General features: G+C 37.0%; 1 protein-coding gene across 1 annotated transcript in view; it reads left to right on the top strand.

Annotated features, from left to right (window-relative positions):
• Positions 1-21,325, top strand: part of AATF (apoptosis antagonizing transcription factor) — a 102,641-nt gene that overhangs the window by 8,910 nt on the left and 72,406 nt on the right. Inside the window, exons 3-4 of the mRNA XM_027870526.1 lie at positions 1,362-1,763; positions 2,223-2,360. Coding sequence (XP_027726327.1) covers positions 1,362-1,763; positions 2,223-2,360 — 540 coding nt within the window. The remainder of the gene's footprint in view (positions 1-1,361; positions 1,764-2,222; positions 2,361-21,325) is intronic.

The raw sequence follows: 21,325 nt of genomic DNA, 5'->3' as shown, positions 1-21,325 counted from the left end.
TTGATTCAGAGAGAGGTCTTTCATGGTCCTTGGAGTGCCGCAGCAAAGCAGATTTAATGCTGCTTCTTTATGTCATTTCCATTGACAAAATCCTATCAGTTTCTTCTTCTTTCATGTCTTTTCCACTGGTAAAATCTTGTCAGTTTCTGATGTTGAATTATTCAACAGAGCCAGTGGCTTTGGTGGCAAGAACTTTTTGAATCTTTAGTAGCTGTGGCTGTAATACCTGCTGGAGCAGTTGCCAGGCTGCATCTCCACAGAGAGGATGATGACTAAGGACATTGGGCTGGAAGCATTACTATTCCCAATGCTCTTGGGCCCAGGGCTCTGGGCTTTCTCCATCAGGGTCTGAGAGGAGATGGTAGTCCAGGTGTGGTGGTGATGATAGCTTGACTTGTCTGGCCCATGCTGCCTCTTGTCTTTCTCAGAGTGCCCTGCTGCTTCAGTTAGACAGGTTTGGATGGCAGTTGGTGGTGATAACTGGCCCCTTCTCCATAGCAATTACCTTCCCACAGCATGGCTGTGAGGGATGAGCTGGTAGTGGGACCTGTGGTCTGAGGGTGCTGCTGCTTTCAGGACTCCTGTGCCTTTTTGATTGTTGATGGCAATCAGAAGGGGGTGATGGAGATGATGAAGAAAGTGAGCCCTTCTCCTGAAGAATTTCTCTTCTCAATTATGGTTCAGTTATGTGGGGCTGGTCTAGAGTCAGGTCTGGTGGTTTGGGGTACTGCTATTCCCAAGGCTCTTGGAGGTTAAAATCCTGGACTACTTCTCTATCAGGAATATGAAGGGAGATGATAGTCAAGTTGTTGCTGGTTGTTATGGTTGTGATTTGACTTGGTTGGTATATTTTGCCTTTTGCATCTCCCACAGGGTGCCTTGCTGCTTTGTATTTTAGGTATTTGTCTACTTTCCCTTTTTCCCTTACTAGATTGCAAATTCTTCAAGGGCAGAGATCATTATTCATCTTTGTATCTCCTACAGTGCCTTGTATTTAGTGGATCCGCAACAAATGCTCATGGAATGAATGTACAGCTATGCCCAGAGTCCCCAGTAAAGGGGAGTTATATTAGCATACTCTGACTATAAGTCACATGTAATAATTACGTACCCTTGTTCTGACAGAGGGAGAGAGAAAAGCCATTCCTAAGATACAAAGACCAGGTTGGTGTCTAGGCTTTAATGGCAGTTTGTAACTTGTGTTTAAGTCTTCCATCTATACCTGTTCCTTAGAAGGTGAAAGAAAGGGAAAAGATTATTAGCTTTAAGCCATGACTTTGAGGAAATTTGTGAGGTTGTGGTTGACATTTTTCTTCATGTAATATTCATTTTATCTTCATTTTTTCCTTCCTCTTTATTAGACAGAGAAGCATCTGATGAAGAGTCAGAGAACACAGGGCTAGTGGAGTCTGATGAGGAACAAAGGAGTTCTGCTGAGGAGCTGGAATCCAGTGATGATGGGGGAAGTAGTTTGGAAGACAAAGGCCAAAGAGAGAAGAGGGACACTCATTCTTCAGGCTTTAGTTTCCAGAGCATCAGTGACTTTGAAAAATTCACTGAGGGAATGGATGATGTTGGCAGTGGTGAGGAAGAAGAAGAAGAAAAAAACAGCATGGAAGAGGAAACTGATGAGGAAGGAGACGGGGAGGAAATTGAGGAGGCTGTACCTAAAGACAAAAATGATGATGAGACAGTGAGGACCTTCTCAGGAGGCAAAGTATCAGAGGAAGTGGAGAAAGGAAGAGCTGTGAAGAACCAAATAGGTTGGTGCCTGGGTTTTGCTGATTGCCAATTTCTCTATCTCCACATTTGATCTACTTTCTTTTGTTTGCTCTCTCCCTCCTGTGCCCTTCCAATTACTCTGTGACATGCCCCACTTATCTGGAGGCCTAGGGCCCCATTCCTTTATGTTAAGTCAGTCATCTCCATATTGAGTGGCACAGTTGGCTTTGCCCTAATACCTGAGGCAACTAAATTTCAGCTTCAGACTTAAAGAAAATCTTTTTCTTTTCCTCTTGGGTTTTGGAATCACAGATGAATGTGTTGTCACTCCTATGTAATGAACATTTGTTTCCAAAACAATGTTTGTCTTCTAATTTGGGAAACCACTAACTTGGCAAATAACTATGGTGGGACTATGTAGGTTAGGGGCCTGGGATTATTACTCTTCTAGGAAAAGACATCATAACTAAGTGATGGCTTTCTGTTTTCCTGATTCTTAGCGCTGTGGGACCAACTCTTGGAAGGGAGGATCAAGCTGCAGAAAGCTCTGCTGACAACTAACCAGCTTCCCCAACCAGATGTTTTTCCTATTTTCAAGGACAAGGGCGGGTCAGAGTTTGCCAGTGCCTTGAAAAACAGTAAGGACTCTTATGTTCTGAAATACTTATGGAATGGACATATCATTTGCACCCAGAAGAAGGGGGAAAGTACCAAGAATTCTGTAATTCTGTGCTATAAGTTTAGGGAAGAATAAGATTAACTCACTAGGTGGCTTGCTTCATTTAGTAAGAGTGTTTACCTTTAAGGATCAAACACATCACAAGATGACATTTCTCACATTGTCCTTTTCTCTAGGTGTGTAGTTTGAAGGGAAGGTATAAAAGCAGATAGAAGATTTCCAGTACTCGAAGACTGACTGAGATAGATTTGTACTGTACATATCTGGTCTCTAGTACAGAGGGTTAAGGTAGGGAGTAGTGAGTGAGTTGCAAATATTGGTTGGGAGCACCAAATCCTCTGATCACCATGATGCCTGTTCATTTTGGTCAATGGACAAGCAATTTTTAAAGCACCTGTTATGTGCTGTACTAATTATACATTCTACTAATTGATTGGGATACAAAGACAAAAGTGAAGCAGTCACTACTTTCCAGGAGCTCATGTTCTGATGGTAGGAGTAACAAGTCAAGTCTCCTTAGAAGTTATCTAGTCCAACCTCATTTGACAAGAGATGAAACTGGGGTGGTAAGTGTGTGTGAAGGGATTTGCTGAAGGAAACACAGGCAATAAGCAGTAGAGCTAGGAGGATTCACACTCAGGTCCTGTGACCCCAAGATTAATGCTCTTTCTGCAGCCCCACACTGTACTGTTACAGAGTAGATATGTAAGGTCACCTGAGCTGAGAGAACTGGGCAAGGCTTTCCGTAGAAGGTGATGATCAAACTGAATCTTGAAGTCAGGAATTCTAGGAGTTAGGGATGAGAAGGGAGGGAGAGCATTCAAAGCCTAGGGGACAGTCAATTGAAAAGCACTTAAAGATGGAGTGTCATATAGTACGGTATGGCTGTACTGTAGAGGGCCTGAAGGGGGAAGGAAATTTTTGTAGAATCTTGGAGTCTCAGAGCTGAAAAAGGACCTCAGGAGGTCATCTAACCCAGTTGGTTATCTACCTCGAGGCAGAATTATACTTGACTTACTAAAGGCAAATGTTTCCTATTTATTATTGTCAGATTTCCAAGCCTTGAGATTGTAAAATCCTGGACTCCCAGAAAAGGATTCAGAGATGATGTGATTATCTCAGCAAGCATGAATTTGTTGCTTGCCATCTTAGTTAGGGTCTAGGGCTCTCCAGAGAAAGGTTTATCCTTTTCTGAAGACCAGTAGTTAGAGGGGTACAGCTCCAATCACTAGGCTTTCCAACTTTTTAAGGAATTACATTATTTTGTTTCACCTTTCAAATAAACTACCTCCTCTTCTATCTTAAGGCAGGACAGTAAACATCTAACTTGGGGCTTGGGTCTGTACAGGATGGGCTTGATCTCAGGGAAGCCTGTGGCAGGGCCTTATTTATAGAGCATGGTTTTCTTCTCCATTCATGTTCTTGAGCCAGCAGTAGACTAGCATAGGCTAATAATTTAAGGCATTGAATCAAAAGCTTTTACAACATCATTTCTAAAGATTTTGAGGGAGGGAGGTTCTGATAACCTCCTTCTTGGAAAATACTTAATCAGGAATTACTTCCTAGAGTCTAATCTTTACGTTGTATCTCTCACTATAATTGAAGTCTATTTCCTATGTGAAAGTAGGAAACAGTTGGTTAGTGTCATCCTTCCAGTAACTCCTCAGATAGCAAGAAGGCAGTTACTACTTTACCTTCCCTCTTCCTGCTAACCATTTTACTGGAAGTTTTCACATGTTTTGAAGATTGGAAGCCTTTCTGGAATTTTACATTCTCTCTTGTACCTTGACTCTTGGTATGTTTTTGGAGTAGGGCCTCAAGGAATATATAGTCGGAATATTTACTGAAACTTTCAAAAAAATGCCAGAGATGCCTTGTGGTCTTGGGTAACAATGGGAAAACACTGTTGTAGACTAAATAACTCTCTCCTTTAATGTTTCCTGATATGTCCTGTTTTCTGTTTTTTTTTTATTCATTTTTGTTTTCCCTATACCTACTCTAATTTTTTTATAGCTGTGTTAAAATAGATATTTACATAATGACATGACTAGTGTCTTATATAGCGGGTGAATTATATTTCAGCTCCTGAATAGTATTCTCATCTTGGTTATTTTATAACATTGTTAACTCACTTAACTTGTGGTTCATTCCTGTACTAAGGTCATTTTTTGTTGCAGCCTCCAATTGAACTCGATCACTTCTAAAGTCTCTTCCAGCTGTAATCCTGTAATCCTAAAGTTATATAGTATTAGAGCTGGGAGAGACTCTAGGAGTCATCTGTTCCAGCCCTTTCATTTTACAGATTGCAAACTGAAAGCTAGAGAGATGTAATGACTTGCACAAAATAATTTTTGTTATGATAATGTTTCATCATAGGTCTTTAAAGAACAACATTTCACTTACCTGTCATAGTAGAAGAGGGTGAAAAGTTTCAGAGAGCTGGGGTTTCTGGATAGTTGAGGGCTAATTTTTTAATTAACAATTATTTCAACTCTTATAATACCAATATTTCCAGTTGTATTTATTATACATTTTACTGCCTTAGGAAGTGTACATATTCAGTTCAACAAACAGTACATACAATGTGTAAGACACTGTATTAGGCAAAAATGAAGAGAGTCCTCGCTTTCAGGGAGATTACATTCTACCGAATGTAAGTTAGTCCTCTTCTGGATGTCTTAAGTTAGTCATTATGTATGTTTAATAGTAAGGAACACACTGGGCTCAATTTGTATTGACCCTAGTACAAGCCCTGAACCCTATTTTGTTGTTGAAAAAATCACATATATCAACTTATGCCTCTTAAAAGAGTAAGGTATGATAAAAGGTGTGAAATGTGTAGCCATCAGACTGACTACCTGGGTAGGGTCACTAGGCAGCCTTTCTGAAAAATTATTGACTCAAAGGCAGAAATGACTTTCTTCCAGATTGCTTTCTTATCCTCTTTAAAATCATTATCTTAACTCTCACTATCAGTGCCCTTTGACCTTTGAATAACATTCATACTTTCTTATTGGCTTCATTTAGTTATTTCTTTCATTTTCGTTAGCTTTGTGTCATGACAGCTGGAGTGTGACATTTTACTTACATATTGTGCCCTTATATTGAGGCATATCATCATCTTGTAAACTTTAAGATGTTGCTACTTGGCCATTAAAGTGAGGTTGTGCTTTGTAACTACAGGTGCAAATTACTTTATGCTTGGTTTTCTTGGTGGTGCTGTCTTATCAGAATTTTTCTTGGCTTCATTAACTTTCCAGACTTCTGGATGCTGGATAATTGAAGTTTTACTACAGTTCACTTTTCCTGAATTGCCCTTTTCCCTATTGGATGTCATTTGTGGGTAAGGAATCAAATATGAAGGCGTTGGTTTGGGAATGTTTGCCACCTTTTATGTTCCTTTGGTGAGGTCTCATTCAGCTTTATGCTTTTAGAGACTCCCCCATTTAAAAATTATTCATATTTTTCTATTAGTTTATATAGTTAGAGCATGTTGGTTTTATGGGGGAAGGCTTACCTTAATGGAACTTCAAATGTTTCAGAGATAGAGCATTTCTAGGCATGAAGTTATTTTTAAAAAATATTACCATATTTTTATCCTATAGGGAAAATGGCCACTGCAGATTAAAATACTTATTATTTCCTCTGTGATTTACCAAACATTTAGAAATTTGCAACATCAATTGGTAATGCTGTTTGACAGATTTTATGGGATGTGGCTTAGACAATCAGATATTTAGCAAAGAAAATTGGCCTTTTCCTCCCTGGCATTTTTTTCTAGTATTTTTAAATAATGAACTCTAGTTCCGTATCACCAATTGCCTTTTGGACGTCTCAAACTTGATCTGTCCAAAATAGAACTCAGGATTTTTTCACCTCATACTTTGAACTCTTTCCAAGTTTTGTGATACTTTTGAGGACACCCCTATTCTCCTCACTTAGTCTTATAACTGAAGAGTCGTCTTCAGCTTCTCACTAGAATTCATCCTACACGTCCAATCTGTTTTTAAGCCTTGTTTCTACCTTCACAGTATCTCCTGTGTCTTTACTCAGAGAGGTATCTACCTTTGAGGGTTGTTGTGAGGATTGAATGATACCATATTTGTAAAGTACTTTGCAAACCTTAAAGTGCTATATAAATGCTAGCTATTAATAAATGTTCGTTGACTGGCTGAATAAATAAAAATTAAGTTTGAGTCATCCAGCTATAAGATAGACCAAAAAGCACTGTGTATTTGGAGTCTGGGGACCTGGGTTCACATCTAGATTTTACTGCTCACTAGTTATGCAGTTTTAGGCTAATAATTAAGCCTTCTATGAGCCTCAGTTTTGTTGTATGTATAACACTTTTATAAGGTGTTATATAAAAGTCATCTGTTACTTTGTTTTAAATTTGATGCTATGAAATTTCATAATCAAATAGTTTTATTGCAGATGGAATTTTTTGATAGTTTTACCTTTTTTAATGAATAGTTTTCTGTATTCATTAACTAAGTGTATCTTCACTTTAGCGTTAGGATTGGATTCAGTATTGGAATGAATTTTATGGACCAGTTTGATTCAGCAAGCATTTATCAAGTGCCCATTGTATGTACGTTGTTAGGTTTAGGAATAGATCTCCTTGTCTAAGTAGATATTACCATGGATTGCAGATACTTCTAGCACTCAGGTTGGGAATAGATCTCCAGTGGCCACATTCATCATCCAGATATTTAAAAACATTTTTTGGGGGGTGGGGGTGGGAATCATCTATTTGAACAATTTCATTTTACAGATGAGGAAACTAAGACCCAAAGAGGTTAAATGACTTGCCTAAAATCACAACTTTATAGTATATGGGAGAACCAGAAGTAAAGGCTAAGTTGCCTCCCTTCACTCTGCAGCTCTACCTTGCCTGTACCCCTCTGGTTCTGTTCTTCTCTTGATACTCCACGTCTGCTTTTTTGTTTGCTGGGTTCTGTGGGAAGTAAAAGGGAAGATTTGTTGGTCATTATAACTTCTGAAAAAGGCAACTTTGCATATTGAACGGATAGAATTGGGGCAAGCTGGATTCAAGTTCTATCTCTGATACCTACTGGCTGTGTGACCTTGGATGTCACTTTTATCTTTCAGTGCCTTGGGCAATTCCCTGAGATTATAAGTGGCAGAATGGCTGATTATCTCTATCTCAACTGAAACTGCTTTCTTCAGTTTTGATTATGATTCTGAAGTCATAGTCGTGGGCCAAAAAAAAAATCTTATAATTTGAAAGAAACTTTCTGTCAGGCCTTGGCTTGATAGCTAGATTTAATAGGGAAATGATGATCAAATTTAACTTTTGGAAAGAGTTGTTGTCCTCCCCACCCCCACTCCACCCCCTCAATATAAAGCCCTTTCCATATATAGATCTGCGCGTCTCTAACTTTCTTAAAAATCTAATAATGTATTGGTGAGAGAATTTCATATTTATTTGTAGATAGCACAGAGTTATAAATGAATGGCTTATTTTCTTTTGGGAAAGAAGAAAAGCTACTGGAGGAAGAAGCCCTAGCATATGTGACCTAAGTGGGTAGGAGACCTGGAAGAGAGAGAGAGATGACATTTCTGTAACAGGTACATCTCACTGTCTTTATGTAAAATTAGCTCTACGGCTTTAAACGAAGTGATTAAAAAAAGTCAAACTCCAGCCATAATAAGATGACCTTTTAGTGAAATGCATGTTATTAACGTATTTAATGATATGCATTACAAACTGCAGTGAGCACCATGTTTCATTACAGGTCTAAAATGCAATATCATTAAAGACCTTTAATAGAAACAATGGTTGACATTTTGATATTTCCCATAAGCAAAATATATCCAGGAACACAGAGTATAATGTAACATAAATACAGGAGAAGTGGATTTTTTTTAGTTGCAAAAGAATTTGAAAATAAATTTCACTGTTAATAACTTGCTCTGTCTCCTTTTCTTATTCAGTCATTTAATTCAGGGAAAGGTATCTCACCCTCTAGTCCATTCATGCCAGTATTGTGTGAACCTGCCAGTCAAAAAATTCTTCCTTATATCTTACTAAAATTGTGAGCTATTTCCTCTTGTTTGGCCTTCCATTGACATCGACAACAATTGCTCAACGTTCTCCCTGTAAAAACTTAATGTACTCAGCATTCCTAAGGTCACCAGCCTTTCCTTTTCTAAACTAAAGAGCTTTTATTCCTTTAATCTTTTCTTACAGCACCTACTTTTCATTCACCTGGGCCCTATCTTAGGAAAGTGTGTGTCCCCTCTTCTCTTAACTCCCTACCCCAAGGAATGGATGGTGGGATATATATTGAAAAGAACTACTTAATTTCTGCATGTAAGTCAGGGGTACCATTTAAATGCATCCTCCAGAAAAAGAGCCCTCAGAGATGAGTTAGCAGCTTAACAGTGGTATTCATTTCTTGTCCTCAGTAGCACTGACTATTAAGTCCAGGCTGTGTATAAGTGCAGTGAAGCTATGCCACAGGTATTTGCCATCAGATAATTACAGGGGAGCAGCTAGGTTGCACAGTGGATAGAGCACTGGGCCTGAAGGCAGAAAGAATGTGACCTTAGACACTTTACTAGCTGTGTGACTCTGGGCAAGTCACTAAACCCCTGCTTGCATAAAACTGGAAAAGGAAATGGCAAATCACCTTAGTATCTTTGCCAAGAAAACCCCATGGACAGTTGGTCCACAGGGTCACAGAGAGTCAGATATGACTGAACAACAACAAACTGCAGGACACTGGCCTTTGACTAAGAAGCTTGGCTCTGTTGGTGAACCCCATGTCCATGGAAAAGAAAGCCTATTTCCATCTAAAGCAGGTATTCTGAACCTTTTTGTGTGTCCTGGATCCCTTTGGCAGATTGGTGAAACCTTTGGAGCCCTTCTCACAATCATTTTTATAAAGGCATTAAAAAAAATTGAATTTCAAAGGAAGCCAATTATATTGAAATACAGTTATTAGAATATATTTTTAAATACAAGGTCTTGGATGTCAGGTTGACAACTCCTGATCTGATTAGCCATATTAGCCTGATGACAGTTATTCTAGAAGTTAGTTGAACTGTGGTAGATAGCTAACATTAGCTAACATTTATGTAGTATTTTTAAGTTTTGTAAAGTGCTTTATGAATGTGGCCTCATTTGATGATCCTCACAACCACCCTGGTGGGAGGTAGGTGCTATTATTATCCTCATTTAAAGACCGGAAACTGAGACAATGGTTAAGTGACTTGTCTAGGGTCATACGTCTAGTGAGTGTCTGAAGTTACATTTGAACTCAGGTCTTCCTGATTGCAAGTCCAGCAATTTAGCCATGGTGTCCCCTAACTGCTTCCTTATACTTACTTTTATTGGAGGCAGGTTGCCTTTTGTCACATTGCTGCCTAGTGAATTAGCTTTTTGTTAATTGTTGGATCTGTTTAGCTATATGGAGAGGTCATCCTTGTGGTACTGGCTACCCTACTTGATTGGCCAGGACAGTGTTTCTTCCTATAGATTTGACAAACTTAGTTTCCTTTCTTGGTATGTTGACTAGTTTATCATTATTTTTGAGGGCTTTTATTTTGTAGGAATCAATCCACAAGCATTTATTAAATGTTTACTATGTGCCACGCACTGTGCTAGGCCCTAGGGACACAAATACGATGAGTGAAACGATCCCTTTTTGTAAAGAGTTTACATTTTAATTAGAGGTTGAATTAATACCTTACGGAAATGAAATCTTTCTTGTCTAGCAGACTTTTCTTCTTCCCATTTTGTATAAAGCCCCATTTCCTTCTTAATTTACTTTATTTCCTTAGAGTTCTCCACATCTCTCCACCTTAGAGTTTTACTACAATGCTTCTCTCACTTCCGTACTCTTCTTTAACAGGAATGTTTTTAGGAAGGGTAGATTTCTGGGGAATTCTTGGGGTCTCAAGTCTCTTATGGTAATGGACAAATGATACAGTATTTCTAGGGATAGAGGAATAGGCTATATTAACCCATAGTGGCATTTCTACTCAAAAAAAAAATATCTCTTTAGCTTTAAAACCTTCCCCAGAAGAGAATAATAGCTTACACACAGCTTCCGGATTTTGATGTGGGTTAGTACTGAAAAATGAGATGTCTTTAAACTCCTTTTCCCTCTCTTTTTGATAAGTGATATAATGTGGTTTGGACACTCAGAGATTCCTGAGATTCCAGGTTCTGGTTGATGATTTACTGCAAAATTGCTTATAAATTGAAGTAGAAAATGTTTTGCAGACCTGGCAGCTTTCTGGCTTCACACCCATTTGTCACCCAGCATTTCCCTTTGTGTATAGAACAAGAATTAATTAGGCTGCACTGCAGGAAAAGTTTATGGCTATAATTTATATAGGATGAATTTCTTTTTAAAGAGACAGCATTGCTTTGTTTGTACCTTTGTTTGTACATGTATGTGTGTGTGTGTGTGTGTCTGTCTGTCTGTAGTTGCACACCTGCATGAAATGGATATGCACATGATTATTTTTTCTCCGTAAAGCACCTGAAGATGGGACTTTCTGAGCTTTGGAGTTGGAAACCTTTTATTCTTTGCTTGGTGAAGAAGCTTTGGGCTTTGAGGAAGTAGATTGATGCTTTTGAAAAACATTGGTTACTTTGAGATTACTGTGTGTGTACTAACAAAAACTCAGGTTTAGGTTCTCCCTGTCAGAAGTCTGATTGGAAAAGAGCTTGGTTTTCTAGGACCATTATCTCACAGCCTCTTCCATAACCTGAGATTCTGCCTTTTCTTAGGGTCTTGCTCATTCAATTAATGTTTTCATAATCAATGCAAGTCAGAACTTGCAATTTGTTCCTGATTTGCACATTAAAGAGCTCCATTAATTAAGAATCCTGGTGTTTGGCATGTTCCCGCAGGATCTGTGCATTATTTACATGGTAAAAGTACAAGATGCAAGTTTCCCAGTTGGAGGGGCGATGGCTGTTAATTCTGCCTTTTTTTTTCTTGGTGAATAAAATTTCTTTCCCAACTCATTGAAACTCCTCAGGGATTTACAGTTCCAAAATAGGTACAAAATGATCCAAGTGAGAGAATCACAATGGAACTGTAGAAGATGAATTATTTGTTTAAGAGGGGGGGTCCTCTGGAGAAAGGTTCGTAGAAGTGGTGTGTTTTTAACTTGTATTGGTTCCTCCAACTTAGCCAAATGTGCAAAAATCACATAATTGTTCTCATCACTGAATTTGCAAAGATTTTTTTTTTAAATATTAGTGTGAATAGCATATGAAAGACAACTTTATTAAATCATGATCCCAGCAATCTCTCTGAGTTTATTATCCTATGATCTAGGCACCAGAAGGTACCTATTTACTAGAAATAAGTGAGGCATTACATATACCATTACATATACCTATACCAAACAAGGCATTTATGTATACCATTCCTATTTAGTGATTGCTTTTGAGGAATATCACTCCAGCATGTTTGTTTGGATTGTACCACCATTTCTGCCCGAGGACTGATGGTAGCTTCCATCTTGATATGTGGGAGATCATGTACAATGGATCAAAGCTTGAGATCAGGCCACTCTTGGCAAGCAGGATTCAGACAACATTTGATAATGCCTAGTGTTTGGCAGACAAACTGTATCTGTCTGTAAAGTGCAGCTCTCTAAGCATGTATGTATTCATCTATAATGCCCACCTAAAAATTCTCAGTTACAAAGTATTTTTTTGTAGGACATGGGAAATATTTTTTTTTTCTGATCCTTGCAAATGTTGTGTATGACTTGGTTTAATTGGCTCATACATCTCTTCCATTAATTTTAAAGCCAGAATTATGTTAGAGAAAGAATTATAGGAGAGGAAGGGGGGAAAGCATATGTTTGGTTTAGCATTGCTATTGAATCTTAGAGGAAGCCTCCATGACAAGAAACATTTATCACATATTAATTTTGCTATGATTGTGTGTGTGTGTGTGTGTGTGTTGGCCATTCTTCCAAAGGTATGTTTGTTGTATTTGAACTGCAATTGACCTTAGCTTAACTTCCTTGGGGATTGTTTTATGACCTAGATATAGCATTGGAATGCTCTCTTTCGAATATGGACTCAGATTTACCAGATGCTATTGTTGGGGGGCAAGTTGGCTATTCATTGGAGGGGGGCAAAAGAAATCTGACCCCTACCCCCATTTGTACTGGTTAGAGAAGCTGTTCCTACAGTCAGTAACTTTTAAGTTGTGAACTACACTTTACACCTTGCATTCATTCAAATAAGAGTATAGATAACATTTCTGATGTCCTCAGGGAATTAAGGGAATTTAATCATAAGAGCCCACTCAGAAGAGACTACAGACAGCCAAGATGGGTATGGGAATTGTTATTCTTTTTTCTTTGTATCTGACATATAATAGGGACTGGACTTGTGATTTCATTGCTATATTGAACTCTCTAGATGTGGAAATTTCCCTCTACCTTTTCATATTGGCACCTTCTCTGACATTTAGTCTTTGAGAGTTGTCTAGATCACTGAAAGGTTCCGTGATCTATCCAAGGTCACACAGCTAATAGAGAGTTGGCATTGAAACCTTGGTCTTCCTTGTTTGAAGGCTGGCTCTCTATCCATGCCACAATGTTTATATAATAAGCACTCAATAAATACTGGTTAAATTAAATTATATTTTTTAGTCAAGGTTCTTTGAAAAAGAATAATGATGAAGGGATGTAGGAATGGGGAGGGACAAAAGGCTAGAGATTTAGGTGCATTGTAACATAATCATAGTAGATTTTAATACAGTGCTATTTCTATGAAACACATTTATGTTCTCAATAAATAGGAAGTGACCTTGAGTGATCATTTGATCCATCTCCTTGTCTGCAACCAGGCAAATGCTTTAGTCACTAGGGACAGATTTTTGTTGTTGTTGTTGTTGTTTTTTATTTTTTGACATTTTTAGGGATAAAGACTCTGAATAGACTTCATTCGGGTAATTCATTCCAATCTTCTGTCACCCTGTTCAATATGTCTGACTGAAATTTCCCATTTTCATTTTAACTTCTTTCCTTTTATTTGAGTTTTTGTTGATATGGACAACTGCTTGGTTTCTTTTCATGAAAACTGTTTACTTAAACACACGAAGTTACTCTTTAGCTTTCTCATTAACAAACTAAACAGTTCTTTAAAATATTGATACTTTGGATTTCATGTCACCTTCATTTCCCAATGAAATTTCTCTGCATTCCAGAGAACCATCACTTAGAATAAAGAAAGAAAAGGTTAAAAAAAAAGTTCTGCAAAATTAATTAAAACATCAGAAAAGTCCATCATCATCTGTAATGTTCCACATTCACGTGAAGGTGTTCATACTTCTTCAAAGAAGGGAGAAAAGTGCTTTCTCATCTCTTCTTTGGGGCCAAACTTGGTGGTTATAGTTTTCAAAAATAAGCTTTTTATTTTTGTCTTTTGTTTTTATATTATCTACATTTCTAAGTTGTTTCCCTCTCTCTTTCTCAGAGAGGCATCACTTATGACAAAGAATAACAAAAAGGAAAAAAAAAAGCAGTTCAGCAGAACCAGCTACCCGACATGTTGAAAAAGTCTGACACTGTATGTAGTGTTCCATACCCAGAGTTACCAGTCTCTGCAAAGAAGAAAAGGAAGTCTCCTATTTCTTCTTCAGGGCCAAGCATGATCATAATTTTGTAGTATTCAGTTTCAGTTTTTGTTACTGTTCTTTCCAGTTACATCATTATAGTTATTGGGTATATTATTTTCAGGGTTCTGCTTATCATTTCACTTTGCATCAATTCTGGTCTTCCTATATTTCTTTGTATTAATCATTTTTTACAGTATGGTAAAATCCTTCCATATTCACATACTACAACTTGTTTATCCATTTCCCTATTTTCAGGTATCTACTTTGTTTCTAGTTCTTTGCTACTATAAAAAGTGCTGCTATAAATATTTTTATGTATATGGGACTTTTTTTTTTTAATCTTTGACCTCTTTGAAAGATAAGCCTAGAAGTAGAATTTTTGGGTCTTAGGCTATGCATATACTAGTCATTTTCTTAGCATAATTCCAAATTGTTTTCCAGAATAGACCAATTCACAGCAACAGTGCTTTAGTTGACCCTCTTTCCCTAGCTCCTTTGACGTTGACCATTCCCATCTTTTGTCATCTTTGCTAATTTGAAGAACCTGATTGTTGTTTTGAATTTCATTTGTCTTATTTGTGATTTTGAACTTCATGTAGTAGTTAGTATTACATTTCTTTTGAGAACTATTCCTATCTTTTGACCTCTTATCTCTTGGGGAATGGCTTTTGTTTTTTTATGTTTATATTAATTGCCTATATGTGTTGAATATTATAATTAGAAATTATTGATATAATAATTGTTAGCAATATATGATACATGTATTTTCCCATTTAATCACTTTCCTTTTTACTCTAGTTGCTTTAATTTTGTCTGTACAAAAGCATTTCAATTTCATGAAATTGAAATGATCTAGTTCATCATTTTTAATGACCTTTGTTCCTTGTTTTGTTAAGAATTCATTCCCTAAGACCTGTATGAATTGACACAAAGTGAAGAGAGCAGAACCAGGAGAACATTCTACACAATAACAGTAATATTATAAAAATAATCAATTTTGAAAGTCTTAGTAACTAATCCAACACAAAAACCCACAATAATTGCAAAGGATTCATGATGAAACATACTATCCACCTCCATCAGATGGGCTTGAGTATAGATTGAAGCATGTTTTGTTCTTTTTTGTTGTTGGTAGTGGAGATTTGGGGGGGAAACATAGCTAATGCTGAAATTTGTTTTGTATGATCATGTATATATATTTGTGATAGGCTTTATTTTTCTTGTCTTCTCATTGGAGATGGAGTTTTAGAGGGAGGAAGAGAATTTGGAACTGGAAAAAAAAGAATAAAAAAATGAAAAAATTTAAAACAAAAAGGAATTCTAACCTAGCCACTGTAAGGTGGTACCTGATAATATCAGCAGATCAGGGGGTGGGGGGGTGGGGGAAGCCTTTGACAAAGTATTAACACTCACTTATGCTTTAAAACTCCCCTGCAAAACATAGGTTTACTAGGAACTTAAAAATATATAATTAAAAGGTATTTATGCAAAAGGTAACACTATATACAATGAAGAAATACTAGAAACTTTCCAAATAAATATAGATTTAAAGCAGAGATGCTTTCTTTCCTTTCTGTTGTTTGATGAGAAATACCAGGAATAGAAATAAGACAAGAAGGAAATTCTTGTGTAAAGAGGCAAAGGAGAGACAAAACTATCCCTATTTGTTGTATTTGATATATCGGTTTACTAGAAAAATCTTAAGGGATCAGCAAAGAAACTAATTGAAACAATAGTTTAGTAAAGTAGCAGGATACAAAATAAAGCAGTAAAAATCAATATATTTCTATATAGCAATAGCAGAATCCAGAAGGGAATAATAGAAAAGGAAGTCCCAATCAAAATAACCACAAAATACACAACACACCAGGCAGTTCGTCTACCAAAACACACTCGATATTTGTATCAATACAATTACAAAATGCTTCTTTAAGAAATAGAGGGTAATGGAGATACCTAAAGATATTAGTGCTTGTGGCTGAGTTCTATCAATATAGTAGTGACAGTACAACCAAAATTAATTTACAGCTTCAATGTTATATCAAGGGGATAATTTTTACAGAACCAGATAAAATAATAATTTATTTGGAAGAACAAAAAGTCTTAACTATCAAGAGAAACAATGAAGAAAAAAAGTAGGAATGGGGGGATAGTACTTTCAGTAAAGCACTAATCAACAAAAATGTTTGGTACTCGTTAAAAAATAGAAAAATAGATCAAATGGAATTGACTAGACAAAGAAGAATAAGAGATAATTGGACTCAAACCAATGAGTAATAAGCTTGAAAACTTAAATTACCTAGGAAAGGACTCCCATAATTGACAAGAATTGCTGGGAAAACTAGAAAAAAGTCTAACAGAAATTAGGTTTAGACCACCATATTATATCATATACCACAATAAACTCAAAATGTATACATGCTCTGACTGTTAAAGGTTATGCCATTAAAAAAATTAGAACACAATCGAACTAAACAATTCCAGCTCCTTTAGTTTTTTTCTCATGGGATATACTTTCCATCCTGGTGGACTGGTTCCACTTTATTTTCTTAATATTCTTTTTAGAGTACAGTGGTCAAAACTGTACATAGAACTAGAAGGACTTCCTCATGTTATTTTGATTGGAGTTTCCTTTGTTTTATTGGTTTTTAAATGATTAACATTCAGACTTGCTTTCAGTTTCCTGTATAGTTTGCACATTTAACCAAGAAATAGTGCTTCTTAAAGGCTTTTTTCTTTAGAAAAAAGAAAGTGTGTTCAGATTTTACATGTATCTATTTTACTTATGGTCATACAGTCTATGAAGTTCTTGTATTAGTCTGAATCCTGTTTCCCCTTTCCAAAAATACTGTGTAAGTGAAACATCAGTTATATAAAGAAAGCCCTTTAAAGGCTAGAAATGCAACTTTAAAAGTACATGCCAAGAAGGATATTCATCATCTATCATTTGTACCTTCATAAATATCAAGCAGCAGTTTCATTTTTGTTTTTTAATTTTTTAAAATTTAACTTAATTTTTATTTTAAACATGATCATATTCTTCCCCAGAGTAGTGAACTTGAAGCAAAAAAGAATGAATTACTATATAGAACCTCTTCCTGATCCACATGATTCATTTTATTTTTTCTGAATCTCAGTTTAACCCATTAAATAGAGATAACCTGATGACAATAATATTCTTTGCAAGAGCATTTTTAAGGAGTAGCTGATAAGTTATAATGGTCTTTGCATTTATAAAGTGTCAAGCATATTAAAATGGCTTTGAGGATCTCAGGAGAAGCTCTTGAATCTTATATATCATGGCATGTTTGAAATCTAGCAAAAGGCCTCCAGCTTTCTTCTAGGTGCCACGAAAAGGGAGGGTACCTCTAGCTGTTCAGTTCCCTGCTGGTGTGCATCTTTGGAATGGATATAGCATGAAAGCTTTAGAAGGGATTTTTAAAAGTCTATAGACTCTTTTTTTTTTTTTGAGATTGTGGTTCCCTATTTTGCCATTATAGCAGCCACTCACTGACCTGATCCATTGCTGACCTGCATGGAAAATTTGATTAATTCTATTTCTGACTTAGGCAGGTTTGCCTCTCCTAAATCATCCAGAGGGCTCCTCACTCTGGTTCCAGACTGAGTGCCAACATCCACACCCTATAGGCTTTAGTCCTACTGCAGCTCAGAACTCCTGAGCTCAAACAGTCCACCAACTTTAACCTTTCTAGTAGCAGGGATTACAGTTGTGTACCACCATGCCCACCTAAACTTTCATAAATAATGAATTATGAGGTGAATGCAGTGTGCATTTAATATATGGGAAATTTCAGTTTGATCCCATTTGATTGTAGTATTTTTGTTACTGAATAAATAAATGCCCTTATTTTTTAACTATGTAGTATTATTTCTCTAGTCTCACTGAAAAGCTGAATTTTTTATTGTGTGCTACCTGTGGAAATTTAAGGTATTTGGTTTCTTTTCCTCAGGAGAATTTCATTACCTAAAAGCCTGTTGGTTTATGGTTTACAGTATGAAAGAGGAAGATTATTTTAAAAATTATTATTTCATAAAAGAGAGACAGCCTTACTTTGAATGCATTTTGATTTCCTTCCTAATAAGCTCCCTTTGCTATAAAGTTTTAAGCCTTTGCTTTTAAATATACTGAGACATCAGAACCCTTACATTTTGTGCATTTACTTTGTCCACTTAAAGGGAAAAAGTGTTTTTCTCTTTCAGGAAATAGTATTGCCAGGAGAAATGAAGGTGTAGGTACTGCCAAGTTGTAGGTAACAGTGGAGGATTTGGGGAAGTCAATTGATCAGTTAGATTGCTCTGTCCTATAGGGCTTATTAAGGATTTATTGACACACTCTATCAAGGTGTTTGAGAGGTATTCAGGGAAAGCTAAGAAATTCCACAGTTCTTTTCCCTTCCTTGTAAATTCATGCTGGGTCAGAAATTACAGCTTGAGTGGGATGTCCCCTCCATAGAACTCAAATTCACCCTATCTATCATTTTACTTAGTGTGGCAGTAATGTAAAATGGTGAGGATTTTCTTTTTGTTTCTTTCTTTTTTTTTTTTTTGTTGTGTTCCCTTCCAAACATGTCTTATCATATGATGGTCTCTTCTGTGTTCTCTCTACTTCCTCCTACTGGCTACCCCCTCCTCTCCTTCTTATTTTCTACGTATAGATTTTGTTAAGACTAAAAATAAGCTTTCTCCAGAGTCCTCTTCTATGATTTTAAAATGTCTTGGATTGAATATTTCTTACCTGTTTTGCATTTTGAATTAACCATAAGTTGGTTTTTTCCACAGGACCCTTGCACTAACCGCTCTCCCTGCTATTGTGGAGCCCTTTTGCAGTTCATAGTACCCATGTTAGTTTCCTGGTTAACCTTCATATGTTAAGAATTTAGTCTCCATGCTCCTATGTTGCTGCCCATTTAAGGAGTTTCTGCTTTGGGGACTGTAGAACCAGGGAATCATCACATTGCAAAACTCTTGTCAGAGTAGTTCAGCTAAATACACGGTCCTCATGGTAGCATATGTGTATGTGTATGTTATATGCACACATATGTACTTATCTATCATAATAAATAAAAACCCTGCAGTTGAACATACTATGGGAGTAATGAAAACTTGTCCAAATGGCCCACGTTAAGGAATTTGTAACTAGTAGGACTCTTTCATACTGGTTAATGCCATGCTGCTTGGGGAATATAGAACAAGCCCAAACAGTAATACTGACAGAATTCGGAATTATGATACAGTGGAGCCTTCACGTAATTCTTTGTTGAAGAAGTTAGGGCCTAAATGTTAAGGCTTATTGTTATTCTGAGTTGATAATCTCTGCCTTGCTTTAATAATTTTTCCTCATGCCTGGGTAGCCTGCGAGTTGCACAATAATCACTCACACAGCTTTGTAATCAATGCCCAAAGTAATAGGATTCCTCTGGCCACCGGCAATTAATAAATTTGTGTCTTTTTTAAAACACTAGCAAGTCGGGCCTGAAATACGACTGACTGGCTCTCCTCATTTGCATATTTATTGCAGTGGAAAAATTCTTACCAGATGATTGATGCTGAGCCTGCCTCTTGAATTCCAAGCAGCACATTATTATGAAATGAAAAATGCCGGCCATACAGTTGATTAAAGTTGAAGACAGTGGAATCGGTGTTTTTTAAGATTGTGGGAGAATTAAAGGCATATTTTAATAGATGTTGACAAGAAGTGAACTAACAAAAGCAAAGCAAAGGATTTGCTTGAAAAGATTTAATCAAACGTCTTTCTTGGGGGATTAATTGCTGGGGATGACTAGTGCAAGTGGCAGGCTTGTGGATTTGAATGAAAAGTATTGTTCTTAGGCCAACATATTGTGTGTCATTTTGACCTATAGTTTAGCTCCAGTTTCCGAGTTACTTTTAAAGGAGAAAAAAAATTGCCTTGTAATTTGAACATCCTACTAAGCATATATATCTAGCTTAATGAAAATGTGTTTTTATGTAGCTATATTCACATATGTATTTATATTTTTTAATGCTTATGTACATTTTTAAAAACAGATAAGGTAAGCCTCTTTCTTGCTTGTAAAAATGCATTCTTTTCTTCTCTGCCCCCCACTCCCAACCCTCCCTTCTCAATCTTCTGGGAACCAGCACTCTTACGATTTTAATTGATAAACTGTATATGGATGTGTTCAAACTAAAAAAAAAAAATGCAGGGTATTTAAATGTCCAAAAACTTAGATGGATCAGAAAGCTTATACAGCTATTTGGTGATAGCATTTTGTACATAAGATGTTGTTTTTTGATGTAGGCTGTTGGCATATCAGTAACATGTTACTGAATATTTTAATAGCGGTATCTGTACATACCAGCTTAATCCTTTAACTGTAGAGCAGTAGCAGACGTTTAATGTTGTCTCACCTATACAAAGACGGATTCCATGATAATATACTCCCTTACATTTTTACAGCACTTTGTACTTTTCAGAATATGTTCACATATTAATTCATTCACTTAGTCCTCACATCATTTCTATGAGGTAGCCAGGGCAGGTTGTGTTATCTGCATTTTATAGATGAGGAAACTAAGACCCAAAGAGATTAAATTGGCTGGCTCAAGGTGTCGCTGAGCTAGTCAGTGGGAGAGCCAGAATTAGAATGCTGGTCTCCTGCCAGCCCTCTTTCTGCAGCATTGTACTCTGAACGTTAACACAGTTGCTTACCAGAGCCCATTACTGTTGAGGTGAAGGAAATCCAGCCTATCTCTCTCCTGTTAAGAGAAGGTCCTGTGGAAATTTGGCCCAGGGATCTGAAGGTGGCACATAGGAGCTGTCTTTTATTGGAGGGTCTTTTATCAAGAACGATAGAGAACAAAGCCTGTGCTTTTAGTTGCTTTTTTCCCCTGCTAGTCACATCTAATGATTACCACCATCATAAAGTGGGAAGCTAGTGGTGATGATTGCATGTGTCTGGTCCTGTATGTATACAGGCTTTCACTAGCTGAGGGACTCTCACTAGCAGAGGAGAAGTCTCTGCTAGATCTGGAAAAGTTGGAGCCAGTGGGTAGTGTGGATTCCTCCCATGGCCTTGGCATTGGAAGGGAAGGAGAGTTTAGCTTGTTAACATGTCTTCACCTTCCTAGGCCACTAGTGACGTTAGCTTTGATAAACTTTTTTTTTCCTTGAGTAGAGGTGGAGTTTGAAGAACAGAATGACGCATTTCATCTCTGGTGGGTCTCTTGACACTTTGATTCATGGCAGTGCTATCCCTGAATGGAGCTTAAATACTCCAGGGCTACTTTTTGACTG

This window comes from Vombatus ursinus, unplaced genomic scaffold (genome assembly GCF_900497805.2).
Source record: "Vombatus ursinus unplaced genomic scaffold, bare-nosed wombat genome assembly UNPS02014797.1, whole genome shotgun sequence".
Taxonomy (NCBI): Eukaryota; Metazoa; Chordata; class Mammalia; order Diprotodontia; family Vombatidae; genus Vombatus; species Vombatus ursinus.
Note: the sequence above shows the minus strand (reverse complement) of the source record. Positions and strands in the feature narration are given on the sequence as shown.